The sequence below is a fragment of the Hippichthys cyanospilos genome, chromosome 18 (assembly GCF_059441005.1).
Source record: "Hippichthys cyanospilos isolate Australia breed blue-spotted pipefish chromosome 18, RoL_Hcya_1.0, whole genome shotgun sequence".
NCBI lineage: Eukaryota > Metazoa > Chordata > Actinopteri > Syngnathiformes > Syngnathidae > Hippichthys > Hippichthys cyanospilos.
Window position 1 is genome coordinate 13,667,085 of NC_142386.1, and position 23,760 is coordinate 13,690,844.

General features: G+C 41.4%; 1 protein-coding gene across 1 annotated transcript; it reads right to left on the reverse strand.

Moving 5' to 3' along the window:
* Positions 1-1,310: 1,310 nt before the first annotated feature.
* LOC148409090 (E3 ubiquitin-protein ligase CBL-like) lies at positions 1,311-23,723 on the reverse strand. Its single transcript, XM_088441495.1, has 15 exons — positions 23,153-23,723; positions 20,238-20,485; positions 15,804-15,950; positions 15,572-15,728; positions 12,417-12,538; positions 10,826-10,963; positions 10,377-10,464; positions 10,167-10,298; positions 9,833-10,045; positions 9,123-9,239; positions 8,730-9,004; positions 8,428-8,595; positions 5,898-5,995; positions 3,873-4,061; positions 1,311-3,776 (listed from the first exon to the last, which is right to left on the reverse strand). Exons 1-15 carry the CDS (start codon positions 23,294-23,296, stop codon positions 3,451-3,453), a joined length of 2,562 nt encoding a protein of 853 aa, XP_088297621.1. The 5' UTR covers positions 23,297-23,723; the 3' UTR covers positions 1,311-3,450.
* Between the last annotated feature and the right edge of the window lie 37 nt (positions 23,724-23,760).

Genomic DNA, 23,760 nt, shown 5'->3' on the forward strand with positions numbered 1-23,760 from the left:
GCCAGCGACCCCTGTGGGGATAAGCGGCGATAGAAAATGGATGGATGGACCTTATGACCCTTTGAATATCAGCCCAAATTGGGTGATAAGACCAGGCTCGTGAAAAATCCCCAAACACCCAGAGGTTAAACTAAATGAAGTCAATTTATGTGCTCCAAATAAATATTACTGCTCCCTTGAACTTGTAAATGATGCCTAGAATGCTGGAAAATGTAAATTGAAACTGTTTCAATTAATATTATAAATGTAAAGGGTATAGGAGCATTTTTTGGGCTATATTGTATATTATAATGCATTGTAACACATATTAGTCATTTTTTTCCAGAGTTAAATGCAATGCCTTACACACCCGCGTTACCGCCTTGAGAGCCATTGATCGATATAGTGTAGTTATTAAAAAAAACATGCTCATCCATCTCAAGGTTCTCTGTTAAAGATGATGAGGGAAATTACAATTTTTTCTCCACACCTCTAAAAGTGTCTACAAACCAATCCAAGTCCGGTCCTTGAGGGCCGGTGTCCTGCGTGTTTTCTGTTTTTTTTTTTTTTTTCTCCTCAACACACCTGATTCAAACGATTAATTCATTAGTAAACTCGACAGGCGTTTGAAAATGATCCTAATGATTGGAACCAGGTGCGATTGAGAGAGGAGGTTAAAAAACATGCAGGAAATTGGCCCTCCAGGACTGGAGTGCAATATCTCTGTTCTAGCACAGGGGTGTCAAAATCCGGTCCTCAAGGGCCAGTATCCTGCATGTTTTCTAGGTTTCTTTCCCTGACGCACCTGATTCAAATGATCAGCTCATCAGCAAGCTCAGTAGTAGCCTGATAATGAGTCTTATCATTTGAATCAGGTGTGTCGGGGGAAAGAAACCTGAAAAACGTGCACGACAGCGGCCCTCGAGGACCGAGTTTGGACACCCCTGTTCTAGCATATGCTGCAGACCACAAAAATGGTAATTTTTTTTTTTTTTTTTTGGGGGGGGGGGGGGGGGGGGTCAAATAGCACACGGGCTATTTATTTGAACAACCTGGGAATACATGGTCGTTTATTTATTTTTTTGTGGGGAAAAATGCATCAATAAAGATGGTCTTTAAAAAAAAATCTAAAACTTACTATATATATTAAACGTATCGTCTTGATAAAATGTCTTTAAAAAGGAGGCGAATAAAATGACTGAAAAGTCTCATACAATTAGGTAGCATACCTAAATATCTTTTATATCATTTTGGCAAGAAAGTATCATTCGAGCCCTTTAGTTTGGACAAAATGTCACCAAATATTGGTGATGAAGCTCACGACACAAAGGTTTTAAAGAAAATACTGTTTAATTAAAAATCTTAATGGCTTGGGCATGAAAATATGGCAACACAACGAACGCCGAGGGTATTAAAAAGACAATAAATAAATCATATGTACATGACGACGACAACAAAGCAGCAACAGACATTTTAGTAGGCGAGTTGTCGAGAAAGAAAAGGCAAAGTTTAAAGACTTAAAAAAAAGCGTACATACATTTTGAAGCATGTTAAACGAGACATTTCCTGCCTTTGTAAATGAGGCCAGTTAGAGCTCGCCAATCCAACAAGAGCGAGCGAGGAGCGGGGTATAGAAGCATCAAGATGAAGGATGAAGCGCCAAGCTTATCAATCATGCAAGATCCTTTGTGCTCCAAAAAAAAAAAAAAAGTACCTCCTTAAGTCAATTCAAGTCACATTAAATTACATCAGTCTCAAGACAGCAATTCTTTAGTACTAGCATGTAAAGTATTGGAGTGTTAATCTCTTTTTATATTAATACCATCTGTGAATAACGGAGGAAGAAAGTCTTCCAAAATGGCGAGCGAGCCTGCCAAAAGGCACATTTACACACATTACTTCACTGACGTGATCCATTTGAGTAAACCCGGCGCCGGCCGACGCTTCTCGTGGGGACTGGAATGTGTTTGCGCTTGGGTCGTCCATCACAAGTGTAAAAGCATCTCTTACTTTCTCGGCGCTTTTTAGTTGATTCAAAGTTACCGGAAGCTCGAAGCGAAGACACAAATGAAAGCATGCTTTTGCGTCAAATCTGTCATTGGACTGAGTGAAACAAGGGATGGGCAAATGGGAAGTAAAAGTGCACGTGATGTCAATTCTACCGGGCTGCGGAATAAAGCGAAACCGCAGCTAAAAGCGAATGTGATGCTGTGTTTTTCCACCGCAAACGGTCACAGAAAACAGGTAGTCTATGTGCAATGTCTAAAAAGCGACACCAAAAAAAAAAAAAAAGAAAAAGATTGCAAAAGAAAAGCCAATGCCAAAATGGGTTATGGTGCAAAGGTGATGGTAATAATAAAAATAATAATGATACATCATCTTTAACCCTTCCACTCCCGTCGGCACTTTTGAAAAAAATGGCAGTGGGTATAGGAATGGTAGCAATAAGATAAAATGGCATCCCAGCGGTTCTTTACAAACCGATCTACACATTCTAGTGGCATCGAGCAACATTTCCGTCCACAACAGGCCAGTGCTGGGGCCGCTGTCAACAAGGTAGCTTGCATTGTCCATTGACTATGTAGTATGCGCAAATACATTGATAATATGTGCTATATATGTGTGTTACAATAGATTAAACTGATTAATATGTATTATATGCCTTTACTGATTATTTTCACTTCTCTGACAAGTTTATGTTAATATTATTCTTCTTATTATTATTGTTAAATAACGATGGGACAAAAAAAATCCCAACCTGTAACCTATGAAAGTGGAACATTTTATACTCATTTTCCAAGTCTCCTAGACTTATAAACAAGTAATATCCAAAAGAACCCAAACCAAAAAAACGGCAGTGAAAGGGTTAAATAGACGCTTTAGAATGGATACATTATTTATCCGCTCACACATTCATACACCAGTGGTGGTAAACTACGTCGCCACATTGCGCTCCAAGAGGGGGTGTCATAGCACATGGGATTCGACCCTTTGGTTTCTGAGCGACCTGCTTTTCATGCCTGAGCCTCGGCCGCCCCACAAAATAAAAGTCTGAGAAATCATAAAAAACTAGAAGACACAATTATGAAGCCAAAAAAAACGGTAAAGAAAAACAAATGTGATGCTAGTGTGGCCACCTGACAGGCTTTAGAAAAATGTAAATGGGAAGTAAAAGTGAACGTTATGCTTTTGTTTCTTGCTACGCAAACAAACACGCTATTATTTAGCTCCAGACGCCCATCTCTGTTTGTACGACATCATATTATTAGGATTGTGACAAGGTGACAGTACGACACAAGCGGCTAGCGGCGGTGGCATCGGCATCACATTGAGTCAATGTGGTCCCTCGAGTGGTCACGCCGTACGCTTGAGAACATTTGAAGGCTTTGGGAGGGTTTTCATAAGCGAGGAAGCGTGGAAAGGTTTGGTGACGACCTATGGCACGTGGCGGAGGGCGACGGCAGCGGGGGACTATGTGGCGATGTGAGCGGCCGAGGGCACGGACACAAACTCTCGAAGGATGTTCTTAGCCGTCTCCAGGTTGTTCCGGGCGATCAGCAGCGCCTTCTGGATGTCCTGGATGGAGTAGCCCTGAGACATCAGGCACTCGATCTCGCCGCTCAGAGCCACGTTGGCCGAGGGGGGCGGCGGCGTGTGTGAGGAGGAGGGCCGGGGGGGCTGCTCCGGCGAGGCGGCAAGGAGCTCCCGGTTCAGCGGCCGAACCCGCCGGTCCGAGTTGGCGCGGCGAGGGAGGGGCTTGGGGGGCCGCTCGGGGTCCGTGCCGGCTGCATACAGACCTGACAAAAAAAAAAAAAAAAAAAAAAGCTCTTGTGAGTAACAAATAAAAACAGGAAATGAAGGTGATCCGAAAAGGAGACGCTAGCTCCACATACTCGCTTCCGCAGCGGCGTCCACGCTGAGTGCGCTGAAGGCTTTGGAGGGACCGTTGACGTCCGCCAGAAGTCGACGGGTGGGCGCCGGAGGGGCCAACGGGCGAGGGCAGTCGTACTCATACGCGTCCTCGGAGGAGTTGTCCGTGGACCTGGCCAGGTAGCCCGACGACGAGGAGTGCTGAGGATGCTCTGAAACACCAACGTAAGTAAAACTAAGATGCACAACCAAAAACACAATCTAGCAAACACACTCACAAGACTGCATGCATACGCTAAAAGAATTGGTTTCGTCTCCTTTATTGGAGGGGTTGCCCATCCCCTCCCCCCAAAAATCTTGCTTTTTCCTCCCATTGCTTTTCAATTATTTATTTACTCTACATATGTAAAACACCATTTCATTTGTTTTGTTGATGATATACAAGGATGCTGCTGACTGGAAGGCAGAAACCCCCACGCGTAACGTCGCGTGCTTCACTTCGCACATTTGTGTACCTAAGTAACTTTCAGCGCGTCAACAACCGAGCCTGAGCTGAACATTTTCTTCCCTGAAAAGTGGCCCCTTGATGTGCCATGGCTTGAAGCAAGATTTAAATGTGGTGCAAGATTTGCCACTCGTGCCCTCAGATAGCAGACAGAACGTTTGATATTCAGTGGACCCCCGTATTACAGCGTCCCTGGCTTACGTTTTTTTCATGTTGAGATGTGGAATACTGAGTTTTTTCGTCCCCTTTTTTTTTGTATTTTCTCCTGTCTTCCTTGGACTAATTAATGGGTTCTGGACGAAACCAGCCGAATCATAACTGATGGACTTCTGAAACTTTTCAAGGAAGCGGCTTGGCTGTGTGCACACACTGAGAAGAACATTGAGAAAGACTGTTTCTAACAAAAAAAAGGGTGCGTACCAAATACTGTGTCCTGACACTCATGTGACCCACAAAAAAAATGATGTGCACCACGTTTATACGCTTCTTCATTAACAGCGAGGTCCCGGGTTTACAAGATTAATCCGTTCCACGGGGGGGATCGTAACGCGAATTCACCGTATGGCGGGAAATCCAAACCTAAGGTAATTAGCTAATGCATGTAAAACCCCATGTAAAAACATCAAAATTGTATATACAAATCAAAAATTGGTATCAAAATAGCGTATTAAGTGCTACTTATATATATAATATGCAAGTATAAAATTAAATAACATAATAAATAAAAAATATATAAAGGATTTATTTACCTTTGAGTGACATGACGAGATTGTTATGGTCATATTCCCTAGTGAGGGTAGCCTAGCCTAGGCTAGGATAGCTTAGCCTTCTTCGTATTTGATTATCTCTAGCATCGTTTCCATATTAATCATCTTCTTACTTCTCTCTTTAACATCACTAGCGATCTTGGGACCCATGGCTAACCAATTCAAGTTTGAATTAAGCACTAAAATGGAAAATAAATACCATATTGTAAGCACTACTACTCAAACAAAGCTTTACCATTCCGCTGACCAATAGCAGACCAATATCTTAGTGATTCCGAGACACCGACCAATAGTAGACAAGTATCTTAGGGAGTCGTGACGCCACCTAATAGCAGGCCAGCATTTTAGTGACGTGAGCAGTGACGGGTGTATCGACGTCTGAGCGCGGAGAGACTCGTAGAGTAATGCACGCACACTGACCGCCATGTTGGAGGTGTCGTAAGGCGAAAGAAATTGGCACAAAAAAATGTTGTGGTCCACGTTGTAAGGTGAAAAAAACGTAAGGCAGTGGCGTCGTAAACTGGGGGTCCACTATATTATGCTTTTCTAAAGCACTTTAAAGGCCTTGTAATACGGGAAAAAAAAAGCTATTTAAAAGAAGTACCATTTTTATTACACCGCTCTTTATATATGTGTGTTTTATGCTTTATTGTTGAGTTTTTTTTTCTTTCATTATACTCAATGTATTTGTTTTTTCTTTTATGATGGGCACATTGGGAAGTGAGGGAGCACTGTATACACAGAAAGCATCATCAAAGTAGGACGTTGCTGTGTACCGTGATCGATGGCCTCCGAGGAAGCGGCCTGGGCCTGGATGTTGCACATGGCCTCGTACACCTGAGGGTCCGCAGAGTCCACGTCTACGCAGTCAGTGCTGGAACCGCAAGAAAACATTCTTTTGTGCAGCTGACAATAAAACAACATTACTTCTATTTTCATTTCAAGGCCATATGGCTGAAATTTGCGCCTATATTATTATTATAATGTCAATGTACCGTATTTTCCGCACTATAAGGTGCACCTAAAAGCCTTCTTTTTTTTTTTTTTGAAAAGCTGATGGTGCGCCTTATAATCAGGTGCGCCTTATATATGGCTCAATATTGAGATTGGGATTCGTAGATGGGGAATGAAGTGATAAAAGTAAGCTTTACATGTGTCTTTTGTGTGTTTACAGTTGAACAAGGTTGGTCATATTGGCATTGAGTTATTATGCTATTGAGAGTTTAGAGTTATTATTTGAGTTATTATTGTTATTACTTTGAGAATTACTATATTGTGATTAAAACGTTTTAAAACATGTCATTAATTAAGGGTGCGCCTAATACATGGAAAAGGTTTTAAAATATGTCATTGATTGAGGGTGCGCCTTATAGAGCGGAAAATACGGTAATTAAAGTTTTAGCAACAGGAATCAAACAACCGTTTAACATTGCATGAAATCAAATTACATTTACAATTATTTATTCAACGGTTCAATCGGGCAAAACTGTTTCTACTTTCAATAAGGATTGATAGATATTTCTTTTTGCCCCATTTCATTTCAGGTACTTTGATGCACTTCAAGCTATTTTTTAGATTCAGATAAGCTGTAACCTGTTACAAACTCTGTAAAAAGTGAAGTTAACATTTGCTGACAGTTGATTTAAATAGCTTTTTTACCGTTTCTTAATGTTAAAAAGGACACAATTCTAGGTATACAATTTTCATAAATAATGATGTAATTTATCGCTTCATAATTGAGAGGCACTGCACTACCCTCACGGCTGACAACGGCACAGTTTCTCAAAAACAAACCTTTTTTAGTCGAACCATTAAAAAATGTAATTAAGTTCATTATATGTCTAATGTGTGGGGAATGATGATTATTGATGACTGCAGCTTGTTTCCCAAATGTTAACATCTTACGAGCAAAGAAATGCTTTGCCCGAAGGCTGGCTGTGCTTTGATGGAATGATTGTTCATCAATACAAGCACACAGTTTTTGTTTATTAATTTTTGTGGACAAATATTTAATGTTTTAAGTTAATGATATTATTTTGTGAACAGTTCTTTCGTGTAATCCCAAAAGAGGGCGCTTTATGTTGAATATTTTTTGTGGACAAATGTGAATTTATAATTGGTTGTTTTTGACAACAGATCTGACATTTTATGTTGGTTATTTTTTGTAGACAAATATTTATTAATAATTAAGTTATTTATTTTTGTGAACAGATCTTTACTATAATCCCAAAAGAGGACACTATGTTTAATCGTTTTCTGTGGACAAATACTTATGTATTTATGATCATTTCTTTTTTCAGAATATGTCTGACACTATAAGTTGAATATTTTGGGGACAAATATTTATGAAAATTAAGATATTTCTTTTTGAAAACACATCTCTTCTATGATCCAAAAGAGTTCATTTTGTTGATTATTTTTTTGTGGATCAATATAAATGAAGTTTGAAAGGTACTAAAGTTCAATAAATCAGACACTGATTGCAAGTTTAAAGTTTTTTTTCTTTTTTCTTTAAATCCCAAAATGCTTTGCATTGGTTAAGGGGTCCTTGGCTGAAAACATATTTGGAAGGGGGGGACATCACTAAAAAAAAAAAAAAAAAAGTTGAGAACCACTGATCTAGAGCAGTGGTCCCCAACCACCAGTCTGCGTACGTGGATCAACTGGTGCCGGGCCACGGGGGCCGCACCCGAAATAATGTTTTAGAACTGATTTAGGTAAACAGTTCATTCATTTGTGCTTTGTTTGGCGCCACAGTTGATATTACCTTTTGTGGTGAAAAGGATGGTGTGCTTTTGAGAGAAGTAAGTCGCTGATGGCACACGTTTTGTGAAATCTGGCCCATGGCTGTCTGTAAGTTGTACTTTCTTTGTAAGAATGTTGATATATGATAATATGGCCAAAATTAGTTTGTTTGATGAGCCAATAACTTGTGACTGTGGATAACATGCTAGCTAATATTAGTTCTTATCTTCATCATGTTATATACTGTAGTGCTGTCCTGTATGCGTTTAGCTCGTTTCCATTTTCATTCATGTGCCAGGTTTTTCCCTTGAAATGAATAGCTTTTATAAGAATCTCAAGCGTGGTAATAAAAAAGGTTGGAGACCACTGATCTAGCGTACTATGAGGCAGCATTTCCAATGAAGCAGACCAGGGTCATATTCTCTTGCCCTGCATTAATATTTCACGTTATTTTTTTAAGGCGTTAATGTGTCTAGATTAATCACGGCCGTTAACTCATTACTGTTGACAGCCACAATGGTAGAACAACACTGCCCGAGGCATCAGTAGTAAATTAATCACCTGACATCGTTGTGGTGGTTTGTTTGGCTGGGAGGTGGAGGCACCAAAGAGCCGGTGATGATCCACGGGGCGCCCGACACAGGGAGGGAGGTGGGACTCATGTACTCGTTCTCCTCGCAGTCGGTGGGCAACTTCTCCCTGCTGGACACGGCCGACGTTGGCAGCGACCTGAACCCATGAAAATCCAAAACCTATCAAGTAAACCAACTTTCAAACACTTGTGCAGTATGTTAATATGCTTGTTTTACACTAATAATGACTGTAAACATGATTTCAAAGAGGAAAGGGAATGACTGCTGTACCTGGCGGCCAAGCAGTAGATGGCGTTGGTGGCCACCTGGGCTTTGCTTGCGTCTGCAGAGGTGCTTAGAGGCACGGCGGTGGGCGCCATGCAGACCGGCCGTGGCACCATGTAGTTGGCGGCCCAGGCGGGCGTGTCCGGTGTGGAGGGCAGCGGTCGCCTCTGTAACCTGGAGTCTGCCGCCGCCAGGGAGAGGCGCTCTGGGGGAGGAGGCGGCGGCAGCTCTCTGAGTGCCGGGGGCAAAGGGAGGGGCTTGTCCCTGTGTGTGGCCCCCATCTGTGTGAGGAGAAAAAAAAGAGAGGTTTTTTTTTTTTCACAGGCAAAGCTAATGAGTGATTCCAACATTCCATTTTTTTTTCTGATGTGAACAGTGTTCAGGGGACTGGTACAAGACCTTTGCGCAGGCTCCTTGGGCCAGCTGGCTGTGCGAGTTTGAAGGTCTCTGCTGAAGGAGGTCCAGCCGAGGTGGAACCGGCGGCAGCTGCGAAACTGGAGATGGCGGGCGCTCCACCTACACACAATGCACGCACACCATTTAATTAATAAGTGTGTGATTTACAAATGTCTATTCACTGTCATTCAACAAGTAACAAAATTATTAGTAATTGACACTTCACACCAAATGATTTAAATAGCCAATGTGTCCAAGATGCCCTCATTTATTTGCATATCATTATTTAACCGTGGAAAATTTACATCATGATGTATGCTCTTTAAATATGCTATGCTGCGTTTGAGGCAAATTTAAATGCATGTATTTTTCACTGTGGAACATGAAAATATATTGGCCCGTTAAATATACTATATTATCTTTGAGGCTAACGGCTCATGAGTTTATTGAAATAATCATTAGTGAAAGCCCTCCAGCAAAGCACTACTTTGATCAATTTTTTTTATCCCACTTGACAATTGACCTGACCATCTGTTTGCTTTAAAAATGTGATCCCAAAAGCAGTTTGCCGACCTCTGAAGCAAATTTAGTAAGCATTCATATACAGTGGTACCTCAAGATACAAAATTAATTTGTTCTGGAACGGCTTTCTATTTTTTTGTTTTTTTTGTTTCTCAAGCCCATTTTCATAAGTAAATGATCTAATTTGGTACCTTGGAGCAGGCCAGCCTGCTCATAATGAGACTCTGGTCCTCCAGACGCTCATCGTCGTCGTCATCGTTGGCGGCCGCTTCGGCCCGGCTGGCTCCCCCCTGGAAGCCGGCAAAAGCCCCCCCGCTGGCTTTAGGGTGGAAGGGGTCCACCACGATGGGCTCGGTGCCCTTAATCTCGCAGCGGCAGAAGGGGCAGCCCTGACCCTCGGAATCCTGAAATCACCCACACAAGCAAATAAACACACACACAACCTTTGTAGACAGGACAGAAAAAAGTTGGGGGGGGGGGGGGGGGGGGGGGGGTCATATGTGCAGTCTTTGCTTTGTGTTTCACCTGCCAGGCGGTCAAACAGGATGTGCACATTAGGTGTCGGCATGGCTCGATTTTGACGTCCTTGTCATTCTCCGCACAGATCTTGCACAACTGGAATGTGGAGCCCATCTCGCAATACAACTCGTACTGCTCCTACAAAACAGAAGCAACTGCAAGTTGATCACACCTGTACACGCAAACGTGAGAATCGCATTGATGAGAGCAACCTACCTGGGTAACCTTGATGTGGTCTTGTGGGGAAGGTTCACACAGGCCTGTTAGGTCTGGGTTCTGCACACGACCATCTGGGAAAAGGTAGCTGCAGAATATACACACAGGAATAGAAAAAAAATGTGCTTTGAACACTCGCTGTTGGGTTAGGGTTGAATCACAAGTTTAATTTTTATCTCAAATCATCTTTCCCTATTGAAATTAATGGAAATATTATGAATGAAGACACCGTTGTACTTGATAAACATAAATGTCAATGAACAGTGTTTCATGCCTTTCTCTAGGCACACATTGGCCACCAGGAATAGTATACACAGATAGACGCCAGCATTTGGCCAATTTCTTCACTGCCATTCTGCATTTACTGCACACAGTCCAATTTAACGTCTTTGACGATGACATTGCCTTTCAAATTTTGGGTAAACAAAAAGTACAGTTGCCCGACTCACAATCCCTCCCTGTAGCCATCGATAAGCGCTTGGAACAGAGGCTTGTTATGAGGGATGGTCTGCAAGATGTTTCCGTCCGCGGTCACATAGCCAATGGCCCACTGGCCAAGCCTCGTGCAGCTCAGTCGGAAGATGTAGCTGGGGAAGAGAAAGTCAGGTTTTGTTTTTTGTTGTTTTTAACGCAAAATGAATATCATGTGTTTTCACAAAACCAGGTGCATGTACTTCATGCACTAAAGCAGTGCTTCAATTTTTTTTTTGCAAAGCCCCCCTCGGAAAGAGAATCCATTTCGTGCCCCCCCCCCACTTGCTGCAGTGACTGCAAATGAGGTCATTAAGTATAAAAAAATGTGTAAGTACTGTTTATCATTTTTTTACATGAACAAAAGAAAAAAACAACATAAACTTTCAACAAATGTTAACATTTAAACCTGAATGTTTACTTTTAAGCCTGTTCCACCCCCCCTTGGCATCACATCGCGCCCCCTCGGGATGGCCCGCCCCGTTATTTGAGAAGGACTGCATCAAAGTGAGTTATGTCACAACAGTCTTTGTTTGTTTACATGAAAACATAAGCCCACAAGCAGAGAGTCTGATATAAAAAAAAACGGAACGTTTTGAAATATCTTTTTTAAAAAACATGTAGTCATTTAGTATATATAATGCAATGTTTTAATCTATCCTCAATGTCGTAATTTTCATGACGTTTGATGACATAACATAGGTTATTGACAAATAAGTCTCCCATGGTAAAGTTAAACCACAAAATTCCACTTTTATTATTTGAGAGAGATGAAATGTAAATCAAATATGAGCTATGAAATATGAAACCTGAGGATGAAAAGATGATTACAATGGTCATTGCAAAGGCAGTCTCCCTGACCCATACTGCAAGCAAAGCATACAGTATTTGGAGTGAATCAAAAATATCAAATAGTATTGATTTGTTCCTTATGCGTTCTCATCAGGGGTGTCAAAGTCGTTTAAGCTTGCAGGTCGCTTGGAGGGAAAATCGATGGACCAATGAAATCATGGTATATATTTGTATAACTTTAAAACAACTTTTAAAAAAAAAAAAAAAAAGTCGGATTAAAACCCAAAACAGTCCAGAACTGGCCTGCGGGCGTTATGTTTAATGCCACTGTTAGGGGCAAGTAAATGCAATGCATTATGAAAATGGAGTGTCCTCAAAATTGTAAAAAAAAACAACAAAACAAAACAAAAAAAAAACGTGCGAGTGTGTGCGCCTTTGTTTTTTTTTTGCTACGAAGTAGGGTACCAAGACTCAGGTTTAGTTTCCACAAGTTGAAACCCGTTCAAGCCCTATTTTAAAAGGATTCTTGGGTTCTCCTTAAACTTGTGGGGATCATTTTGGTGGACCCTAATAATTCCGACTTTGGTATTTTAGTTATAAAATTCATACTGTAATTAGCATTTTGAGGGCCATACAAAATAAAGTGGGGTGCTAGATTTGGCCCCCAAGGACCTTAAGTTTGACACCCGTGCATTTGGTCATGAAAAAAAGTCAAAACAAAACTGTGTTGACTAAGGTTGCGCACCGAATTTCTAGAATTGTGTGTCAATTTCTCACCTGCCGGGCTTATGGATAAACCTATGCAGCCGAGCTTTGACCTCGTCGTACGTCAGGAAGGCCATGTAGCCGGGATGCGTGACTGCCAGACTGTTCCAGTTCCTCAGCAGCGATGACCACGGCTATACAAACATGCATAGCAGCAACAAAACAGAATCTTGATGTCAACAGCAGGAAATGAGGCAGACGTCCCTTTATGTCAAGATGGACACAGACAACAGTGAAACATAATCTAAGTTTACAAAGAAAAAAAAACCCTCCACATAAACGCACTCTTTAAAATTGCAGCATTAATAAAATTGAGGTGTAAAGGAAATTATACAACAGGGGAGCAGCAGTGTGATGTCAGAAGGCAAAATCTCTTCCTGTCTTCATGCAAGATGCTAAGCACAGTGTGAAAAAGAAAGATGCCAAACACAGTGACGTATTCTTCAGATTGAAGAACTGTTTTTTTGATTACTAGCCGACAGTTGAATGCGGTATAGTCTTCGATCAGTTGCCTTGACAATGGAGGCGTGGACCAAGGTGCACTCAGACTCAATGTCCCCCACCTCCCCCCTGGATGTGGTGGAAATTCGGCCAGCGGTGGGAGTTGAAACTCCTTCTGACAGGGGACTCTGCCAGGCGTTTCCAGCAGACCCTCACGTTAGGTTTGGGTCTGCCAGGTCTGACCAGAATCCTCCCCCACCATCGAAGAAAACACACCACCGGGTGGTGATCATTTGACAGCTCCACCCCTCTCCTTACCTGAGTGTCCAAAACATGCGGCCCCAAATTTGATGACACGACCACAAAGTCGATCATCGAGCTGTAGCCTAGGGTGTCCTGGTGCCGAGTGCACTTATAGACACCCCTATGTTTGAACATGGTGTTTGTTATCGACAATCCGTGATGAGCACAGAAGCCCAATAACAAATAATCGCCAACCCCATGGGTGTAGGCCTGGCCACCAGGCGTTCACCTGGAGCCCCACCTCCAGGCCTGGCTCCAAGGAAAACCAGTCTCAATTATTTTATTCATCATATAGGTCTACTCCACTAACACATCTTCCTTTGAGGAAGCAGAACTCCTTGGTGCCTGGTCCCGGGGATGGATGAAATCCGCCCGAATTTCCTGAAGGCTCTGGATGTTGTTGGGCTGTCCTGGTTGACACGTCTCTACAACATTGCTTGGACATTGGGGACAGTGCCCCTGGATTGGTAGACTGGGGTGGTGGTCCCCCTTACAGGGGGATCACACTTCTCAGCCTCCCCTGTAAGGTCTATTCAGGGGTTCTGGAGAGGAGCGTCTGTCCAGAAGTAGAACCTCAGATTGAGGAGGACCAGTGTGGTTTTCGTCGGTTTGGGAGTCTCAGCATTACAGCTCTGCTATTTACAGATGATGTGGTGCTGTTGGCTTCCTCAGGCTGTGCCTTCCAACTATCACTGGAGCGGTTTGCAGCAGAGTGTGAAGCGGCTAAGAAGAAGATCAGCACCTCCAAATCTGCGACCATGGTCCGTAGTCAGACAAGGTTGGAGTGGCCTCTCCGGGTCAGATATGAGGCCCTGCCCCAAGTGGAGATGTTCAAGTATCCTGAGTTGTCGTTCACGAATGAGGGAAGGACGGAATAGGAGATCGAAAGGCAGATCGGTGCAGTCTCCGTTATGATGCGGACGCTGTACCGGTTTGTCGTGGTGAAGAGAGCTGAGCCGAAAAGGCGAAACTTTCTGTTTACCAGTCGATCTACATTCGTGCCCTCACCTGTGGTCACGAGCTGTGGGTTGTGACCGAAAAACGAGATCTCGGATACAAGTGGCCAAAATGAGTTCCCTCCGCAGGGTTTCCGGGCTTTCCCTTAGAGATAGGGTGAGAAGCTCTGTCATCCGGGAGGGACTTGGTGCTGATCCGCTGCTCCTCTGTGCTGAGAGGGGCCAGTTGAGGTGGCTCCGGCGTCTGATTAGGATGCCTCCCAGAGGCCTCCCTCGGGAGGTGTTACGGGCATGTCCCACTAGCAGGAGGCCCCGGGATCGGCCGAGGACACGCTGGAGAGACTATGTCTCTCGGCTGGCCTGGGAACGCCTGGGGATCCTCCTGGAGGAGCTGGACCAAGTGGCTGGGGAGAGGGACGTCTGAGTTTCCCTGCTCAAGCTGCTGCCCCCACGACCTGACCCCGGATAAAGCGGTAGCTAATGGATGGATGGATAGATGATTTTTGCATATGGGACTTATCTGAGTTATGTTTGGTGTATTTTCTTTTCTTGACAGTTTTACAACATAAATGAGTGAGAGCTATTTTACTGACACAACTAAATTGAAGGAGAATTGCGCTCATTTGCTGTTCACTGTCATTCTACCAAGATAGACCCTATTGGAACATCTAGTAAGGACAGAACGTTGAGTTAATAAAATAATGTATATATTTGTGTTAATTTCATTTTATATTAAATTGTGAAAGTATTCATGACTCTTCAATAAAGCAATCAATTCAACCAGTTTCATATATTTTTAAAAATGTCATAATTTTTAAATTTAAAAAAAAATTTTTAAATTTTAAATCAAAATTTTTAAATAAATGTCTTTTTTATTCCCGCAAATATTTGCAATGGGGAAGGTCCTTGGAAAATTTGCTTTCTAAGAGGGGTCCCTGACTCCAAAAGGTTTGAGAACCCCTGAATTAGACACGAAAAAAATTAATGATAGTAATAGTTAATAATAGTAACATGTATATTTCACAGATCGTCAACGTCAACCAAATAAGAACCAATTTGACCATAATCCAACATTGACTTAACATCTTTTGCGATCTTGGAATAAATTGCACCAAAAAAAAAAACTGTGAAATAACGAGGCTGCAAAAAGCCGTTATAGCGAGGGACCAATATATAACATAAACAAAAAAATTCTCTGTTGTAAAGTTAAACAACTACTAAAGGACAAATGCAAAAGGAATAAAGTATTGTAAAACCGTCATATGTTCTGCCTTCATATCCTTATTGTTGTGAGCCTTAAAGCAGGAAAAAAGTTACTTTAATTCAATATAATTTTAGTGAATTACGTGATCAATTGGCTACGGCTATTTGATTGTATTAGAATCGGCCTTAAACAAATCAATAACTTTTGGTGTCGGCAAGCCAAGTAAAGAAGCGTAAGAGTTGTCAGTTTGTCTGCTGGATGACCTGGAAGAGCCTGGTGAAGATGTCGAACTCAAAGACGGAGATGTAATCGTTGCAGGTGAGGTCGATGGTGGACTTGAGCGCCATGGCCTCCAGGCCCGAGCTGATGGGGTGGAACTCGTGCAGCGCCTGGCGGAACGTCCGCCACGGCACAATGGTCCTAGGTGGAAAGGGAACATGACCACCGGAGACCTCAAAACATGGACGCGTCACAATATTTGAGACACGGACTCACTTGTCCCCGAAGGAGCGCCTCCAGAACTCGGCGGCATCGGCTTTTGTGATGCGGAAATTGTCGCCCTGGAACAAGCCGTTGGGGAAGATGGCTTTGAGCTCGGCCAGCATGTGACTGAAGATGAGTGACAGCTTGGTGAGGTTTCGCCTGAGGGGGAACAATACAGACACTGATTGAATCTAAAAAAAAAAGTAAAGCAAGGGTGGCACAGAAATATAATAGAAATCACACGACCTCACGAGGAGGAAGGACAGACTTTCGCTCTGTAATCACTTAGAGGATAAAGAGGGAAGTAAGTGTGTTCATCAGAGATATTTACTGTCGAAAGGCTGCTCTTCTTGCTCGCGGCATTGCAACACTCTCACACGGAAAACCTGACATCTCACATCCCTTCTTACGTTGCTTAATATCGGAGCGTCAATCAAAGGGCAATATAAATCAGCCAATACTGTAGATGCTTGATTCACGATTGTTTTTAAACTAGTTCGTCATGTGATCATAGATAATTGGCAAAATAGCTGGGTATTTATATGGGGGTTCCACTTTTCTGACGGGCACAAAATGCCTCAAAAGACACAAATAGTTCAGCTCAGTGAGCATCAAAAAATGATTTTGCCTTTCATATTTTCGCTGATTGTTTGACACAGTTATCAATGTTGTTTTATTTATACTTTAGAAATTACAGTATGTCAATAAAAGAACATGTAGTTAATAAAGGCCTCATGGCCTTCTTTATCAAGAAACAGATTATACTTTAGTTCGATGATTTCCTATGGGAGGAAAAAATGTACAGTATATATACTGTATGTATAACTCTTTAAATACCAAAGTAAGATAATTAAACAAAACAACATTTACCCAGTATGCCTTTATCTCTGATCATTATGAAGCTATAAACGTTCATCAATCCATTTTCTATAGATGCTTATCCTCACAAGGGTCGCAGGCTTGCTGATGCCTATCCCAGCTGACTTCGGGCAGTAGGCGGGGGACATCCTTGAACTGGTTGCCAGCCAATTGCAGTGCACACCGAGACAAACCACCATTCACACACCAATCAGACCTAAGGACAGTTTATTATGTCCAATGCACCTGCCGTGCATCCTTTTTGGAGAGTGGTAGGAAGCAGGAATGTCCGAAAAGAGAACCCAGCACAGGAAGGCTGGAGTGAGGTGGATTTGATTTCGGGTCCCTGAACTGTAAGGCGGACGTGCAAGCCACCACACCAATGAGCCGCCCGAGCTATACATCTTTCAAATAGAAACATAAAATTATATTGAAAAAGACTCTGGCACCAAAAGTGTTAATAGCTAAGCAAAGCTGTAACTAGACTCCACACACACACATATATAATCAGCTGGATCAAATTGGTATGTATTCAGCATTTTATACATAATCTGTGATCAGTTGTCATGTTAAAATTTGCAGACTGATCATCATTGATATGACCTGCAAAAGTTAGACTAAAAGTTAAAAGACCAAAAGTTAAACTATCTCAATCACACAGACGATATACAATGTAGAATACATAAACAAGTTGACAAGTTGTTCAAATCGATTTGATATATTGGTCCTCTTCAGATCAGATGCCCCCGCCCAACTTGCTGATTGAACCGGCCCCAAATCCTGATGATGTAAAGGGCTAGCCATACCACACTGTCAGGTCTTTGTGTGCCAACTGCAATAAGCAAAAAATTATCTGACAAGAGTGTGCTCCAGGCACATGTTTTTTTTTTTTTTTTTTTTTTAAATTGAAATACATCCTTGATTTGCATGTTCATAAAAGAAAAGTTGCAACATAGCTGCCACCGGGTTTACCAGGGTTAAAATAAGGTTGACGAGCATAAATGCCTCATAGAGATGCATAAATAAGGACAGTGCAGTGCACTGGGAACCAAAGGCAACATATGGGCTGATTTAAAAACAAAACTATTCATAATTATTATGGAGTAAACTTGGCGCCTGTCATTCATGAAAAGCGATGTTCACCTTAAATCTACTGTACAAGCCTTAAAGTGCTATAAGGGCGGTTTATTTTGAAGGATTGGCTGACATCCTCACAATGTTTGGCTTTGACTACGATACAACGGCTTGACAACCAGCACATGTGTTTCCCACATGTTTGCATGACAAAAGCATCTTATTTTCTCACCCTAATTTATTATTTTCCAGTGTGAAATGGCATTGAGTTTCTCACCTGATATTTACAGTGCTGGCTGTCAATTGAGACACATTTTGAAAGATTTGATTGGCAAAAAGTTGGAATAAATTCGGTTTGAAATGACCAAAAATTACATTTTGACTACTAATTGATTACATTTTGCTTAAAAGTAAATAATATGCTTGGTTCTAAGTATGCTTATGTTTTTCATTGGTTTGCACTCAGCAAGTACGTTACCTATGTTGCCGTGTGCCAAGTTTTTGCCATCAATTATTATTTACTTTATTTATTTTAGTTTATTGTTGTTATTTGTAAGTATCACACCTTGAATCCTTGTTTATATACAACTTTTTTAAAAAAGGGCAATAAATAGACATGTTTGGCCAAACATGATGAATAATCGGGCTTTCAATACTAACCAAAATAATCGTGATTATTATTTGGGCCATAATCGTGCAGCGCTAATGAAAGTTGTTGTGCGTTAAGATGCACTCTTAATTGAATCAGCTGGAGACATTTGAACTTTTTCCTCTCGGTTTTAGTAATATACCTGTGTGTGAACAAGGATAGATGTTGGTTTAGTCTGTCTGCTTCTTTTACTGAAAATAATGCCGTAATAACTTCAGCTAACACGAGCTGCTAGTGGCAACAGGCACTTGATACTGAAAGGCCAACTGAGTGCCACTACTCTAGCTCATCCAATTATAGTGATTATAGGATGGAAGAATACAGCCGATATAAAAATGCACATCTGAGTGTCAAAACTCGGCGAATGTGGCTGATAGATCAATTTTCCTGAAGGGTGTCAAAAAAAAAAGTCTCATTTATAAGTTACTGCTGATAGGACGCACCCATATTTTTGGCCTTCATTTTTAGGAAAAGAAGTGTCTTATATTAGGGGAATACAGTACAGTGGACCCCCAGTGCCAAGATTATGGCGTCCCTTATGCTTATGTTTTTTTTTTTTTTATGTTACGAAGTGGAATACTTTTACTTCTCCTCTTTACGTAATTTTTCCCGCTTTATGACAACAACAATTACAAAACTAAAACATGGCGGTCAGTGTTCGTGCGTATGACTGCGAGTTGCACCGCACTTATACTTCACTACACGCGTCACTGAACGCGTCACCGAACGCTTCACCTGGTGCTGGTCTGCTATTGGTCGGCACGAAGATGCAGACATGCTGAAGACTTGGTCCTAGTGCGAGTGCTTACAATATCCTATTTTTTGCAGATTTTAGTACTTAATTCAAACTTGAATTGGTTAGCCATGGGTCCCAAGATTGCTAGTGATGTTAAAGGGAGAAATAAGAAGATGATTTATATGGAAATGAAGCTGGAAATAATCAAGAAATACGAAGAAGGCGAGGCTAGGCTACTCTCGCTGGGGATTATGGCCGTAAGTAGCTCAAGTAATCATCACTCAAAAGGTAAATAAAATTTCATTTTTCCTTTATATATTTTTGTATTTATGATGTTATTTAATTGCATACATGTATATTATACATGTATATTATATTTAAGTAGCATTTACAATACTATATTTCTACTCATTTTTAATATGTACCGGTACACACAATTTTGATGTTTTTACCTGGGGTTTTATATGCATTAGCTAATTACCATAGGCTCCTATTGCCCGCCAACCGAAGATTTGGCCTTAGGTTCCCGACTCTGGAACGGATCGATTACATATGGCATGCTTTCACTGTAATTATGAACATTTTGGACGCTTTTAGTGAAGCAACAGATTTATGTTCAAAATTTCCCTGTGACAATGGCAACACCTTGACCAATTCGGAACACAGCCAAAACGCAAAATTAGCTATGTTTGGCAACATTCACCACTAAGTGAGCTTCATTTTGTTAAAAAGTGAAATTAGTGGGATTGAAAGCTATATGGCATCGGTTTGTATTTTTTTTTCGTGCTGTGGTAGCCTTTTACATAAATTAAAGCAGATTTAAATGTTGCAGAACATAATATAAGATATTGGAAGTTTTTTCATTGTTGTTTTTCTTATGTTCAAAATAAAAATTACAATAATGAGTGTTGTAGTGTTGGTGCCAAGTAGCAGTTCTGGAGTGGCAGTGCGCATATACATGTGTTTATGGCAGGGGTCTGGGAATACAATGAAAAATTAACATTCCACCTCCACTGGACTTGCATATTGGCTAACCTCCCAAATATGTTCTTTTACCAGACTGAGCAGAAACAAAATGAGTGTGTTCCTTGTGCCTTTGTGACAACGTAAAAGCGACTTTGACACTGACCTGGGCTGGGAGTTCTCCTCGTACATCCTCTCCTTGGCCTCCTTGAACAGGCTCATGGTCTGCTTGGTCTTGTTGGTCAGGTTGTCCATGACTACGCGGAAGTACTCATTCTCACCCAGCATGTCCATGCGGCTCTCATAGCGCGACAAGATGGTGCGCAGATGCTGGTAGGTGTCGGGCAGCAGGTCCAGGATGTATGGTGGGCTATTTTTCAGTGCCACCTTCGGGTTCTGGCACAAGCGGACCACCTGGATGGATGGATATCAGAAACATTTATCAGGAATTATACTCACTTTAACCGAAAACAAAGGGCCAAAATTTAAGTCCACTAGCTTAATGCTGACGCATGAGGGAACATGACATGAACAGGTTATTAGCGTCCGTATTGTAGTTATAACCCTCCACATATTTAAACAGAAACGGTGATATTAAAAAAAAAAAAGTATATATATATATATATATATATATATATATATATATATATATATATATATATATATATATATTATTTTATTTTTTTTCTTTATCCTCTATAAAAAACACGAGTAATACGATAATAGCTTTTTGCGGCACTTAAACTTGTTTGTATATTAGATACAGTAATAGTCTATTATACTGCCCCCTGGTGCCCAACTTTACATTTTATTTACCAAAGTTATTTTGTTACGATGGCTTTATAAGTGTACAATGCGATCTTTCTTATAAAAAAAATAATGAGTGGTCTTGTTGTAAAACCTCCATACTCCATCACATGCTTTCTTCATATGAACCATGATCTGTTGCATTTACAAAAGTAGGTCGTCTGCTCATTAAATCTATGACCAATAGTTTAAAATTAGTCTCATCCTATTATATTGTTCAATGGGAAAATAATGTTTAGCGATTTCATTTGACTGCAGATTCCAACAGTGACAAACTTTAAACTATCAACCGCACAGATGTTTTAAGATAGCATTTGCATTCAAATAACCTGCTCACCCTTCAAGATGCTTTATTCAACACATTGGACATTTTCATGCAAGCTATAACGCTTTCCGCGACATGCTATTTAAACTGGCATAAACCCATCCATTTTCAACAGCGCTTGGTCTTATAAGGCAGTGATTCTCAAAATAGGGCCTGTGGCCTGACTTCAGAGTCTGTGAAATAATTTGGGTTACTAATAATATATTCATTATATATTTGAGTTCATTTCATATTAATTTGTGAAAGTATTCACACTCTTCAATAACGCAATCAATTCAACCCATTTAATATTTTTTAAAAATTAAATCATTTTTAAATGTGTCAAATGCGTTTTGTGTCTGCAATATCTTGCTAATGAGGCCAAGAAGCCAACAAAGCTAAAGCAGCATTTTATTTTATTTTATAGTGCTGTTTTTGACAAAATAATAGGCAGGAGCCTTTTTGTGGGATATTGGCCCAGTTTATTATAAGGAGACGTGCAATTTGCAGTTTTTATTTTCTAAAGTTCAGTATGGCTATAAAACACACACACACAATTTCTCACTTCTGCATAAAATACCATTAAATGTGATCTGATCTTTGTCAAAATCAAACAGATGGAACAAGAGTGTCTCCTTTAACTAAAACCACCCAAACATTTATAGCTTTTCATCTTTTAATGAGGATAGCATGCAAACAATGACAGAAGGGGGAGAAATAAGTCACTGAACAATCACATTTAAAATTTTGTGGCCCCGCCTTTGGCAGCAATAACTTCAACCAGACACTTCCTGTAGCTGCAGATCAGTTCGCTAGACCGTTGGAAATGTCTTACCTCGAGTTCTTTTAGAATAAAATGGTATTTCAAGTGTAAACGCTCCATTGTAATCAATTTTGATCATGTACAGATTAGACTTTAATTCAACCTCCTGGCCGCTACTAATATGACCGCAGCTGCGCGAGACTTCAAAGGAAAGGGGTTCACTGTGTTCTTCTTCCGGCAGTCGGCAATCCAGATTGCTAAAGCACGTTCCATACGGACAATCGTTTTATTACTAGCCGTAACAACTGGCTTCACTGAATTGCCAAAGGTGATGGCAGCCATCTTCCTAATGTTCGCCTCGTCCTTCTTAATGTAAGGATCGGTGAATTCGTTCACTCCCAAATGGCGGGCCAAGGCTGTAGCTACGGGTCGCTGAAGCGATACATTTCACTTATAATAGACATATGTAATGAAAAAAAAAATCTGCAAAGTCATGAATCCGTGTAATGGAATAAAAAGCCGTGATGTGGTAAATGCACGATAGTGGAACCGCGAAGTAGCAAGGGTTCACTGTATATAGACATACATATAGACACACACGTGTGTGTGTGTGTGTGTGTAGATATATATATATATATATATATATATATATATATATATATATATATATATATATGTTTGTTTTACTTCCGCAAACATTTGCAATGGGGATCCCTGGAAAATGTGCTTGGTAAAGGGGGGTCCCTAACAGCAAAAAAATTTGACAACCCCCTGTTATAAGGAGCCGATGCCAACTGATTTCGGTGTACATGTGCAATCGCCTGTTATTGGAGAGCTGCACGCCCTTTATTTTATTCAAGCTGTATCACGGCTGATTTTTTTTTTTTCAATCATGTACCCCTAGATTTACGCTAAGCATTGTTGACAGAAAAAAAAATGAAAATAAAAACATTTCCCACCTGAATAACTTCACGTTTCAGTTAATTTGCTCTTAATTTAAAAAAAAAATCTTGTCAGAAGATGTTTTTCCTTATTTACGTAGGTTTTGATGCAACCACATACGCAGAAAACAAAGGCTTATTAAGTCATTTGGGATGATTGGATTCAGAGGCTTCATCACTAGTCACATTTGAGGATCCTAAAAAAGGGAAGTGACAGTTTGAACAACCGAGGCCAGTGTTGAAGCCCGACAAGAAACGCTGGTTACCTTATCCATGAGCTTCCAGCATTTCTCCACCATTTTCTTGTCCACCACGGCTGGCTGGTGGGGTTGCAGGGGCTGCTGGTGGGGCTGAAAGGCGTCCTTCATCAAGCCGATGAGACCCGCGCCCCTCCTCGGATTTCCGGCCATTAATTCGCTCGGTAACCGGGGGTGGAGGGGGGTGAGCCAGCCCGCTTGACAGCCTCGGGATGAATCCTCAGTCTTGATTCTCTTTTTCGACAATGCTCGCACCGCCTACCGCGATGGATATCTTGCAAGCTTGAGGGGGGGAAACGCGAAGAAAGGGGAAGAGAAAGACGCCGTTTTCAACTAGATTGACGCGACGCTGCTAGCTAGCGAGCGAGCTACATCGAAGGGGGGTGAGAAACAGCCTCTCGGCGTTTCAAACTCGTCGCCGTGACGGCCGCTTCACGACGACTTCTTCGAGCCGCCCCGCGGTGTCAGCCGAGCTAATAATAAACTGGCGATGAGTTAGCGGCGCGGGGCGATCAAGCAGCAGGTTGCGATGCGAGCAGGAGCAGTTTACAGTTTGCAGCCGTCTAAGTCAGCTCGCAAAGCCAAATCAAAAGCGGATATCCGGTTTACATTTCAAA

What these genes read in the sequence shown, in the direction of transcription:
- LOC148409090 (XM_088441495.1), bottom strand. Translation starts at nt 23,296, where the DNA reads ATGGCCGGAAATCCGAGGAGGGGCGCGGGTCTCATCGGCTTGATGAAG. An exon ending in AGGCGCTCCTTCGGGGACAA is followed by an intron (nt 15,729 to 15,803) that starts GTGAGTCCGTGT and finishes CTTTCCACCTAG; the next exon opens with GACCATTGTGCCGTGGCGGA. An exon ending in TCTTCACCAGGCTCTTCCAG is followed by an intron (nt 12,539 to 15,571) that starts GTCATCCAGCAG and finishes ATGTTTGTATAG; the next exon opens with CCGTGGTCATCGCTGCTGAG.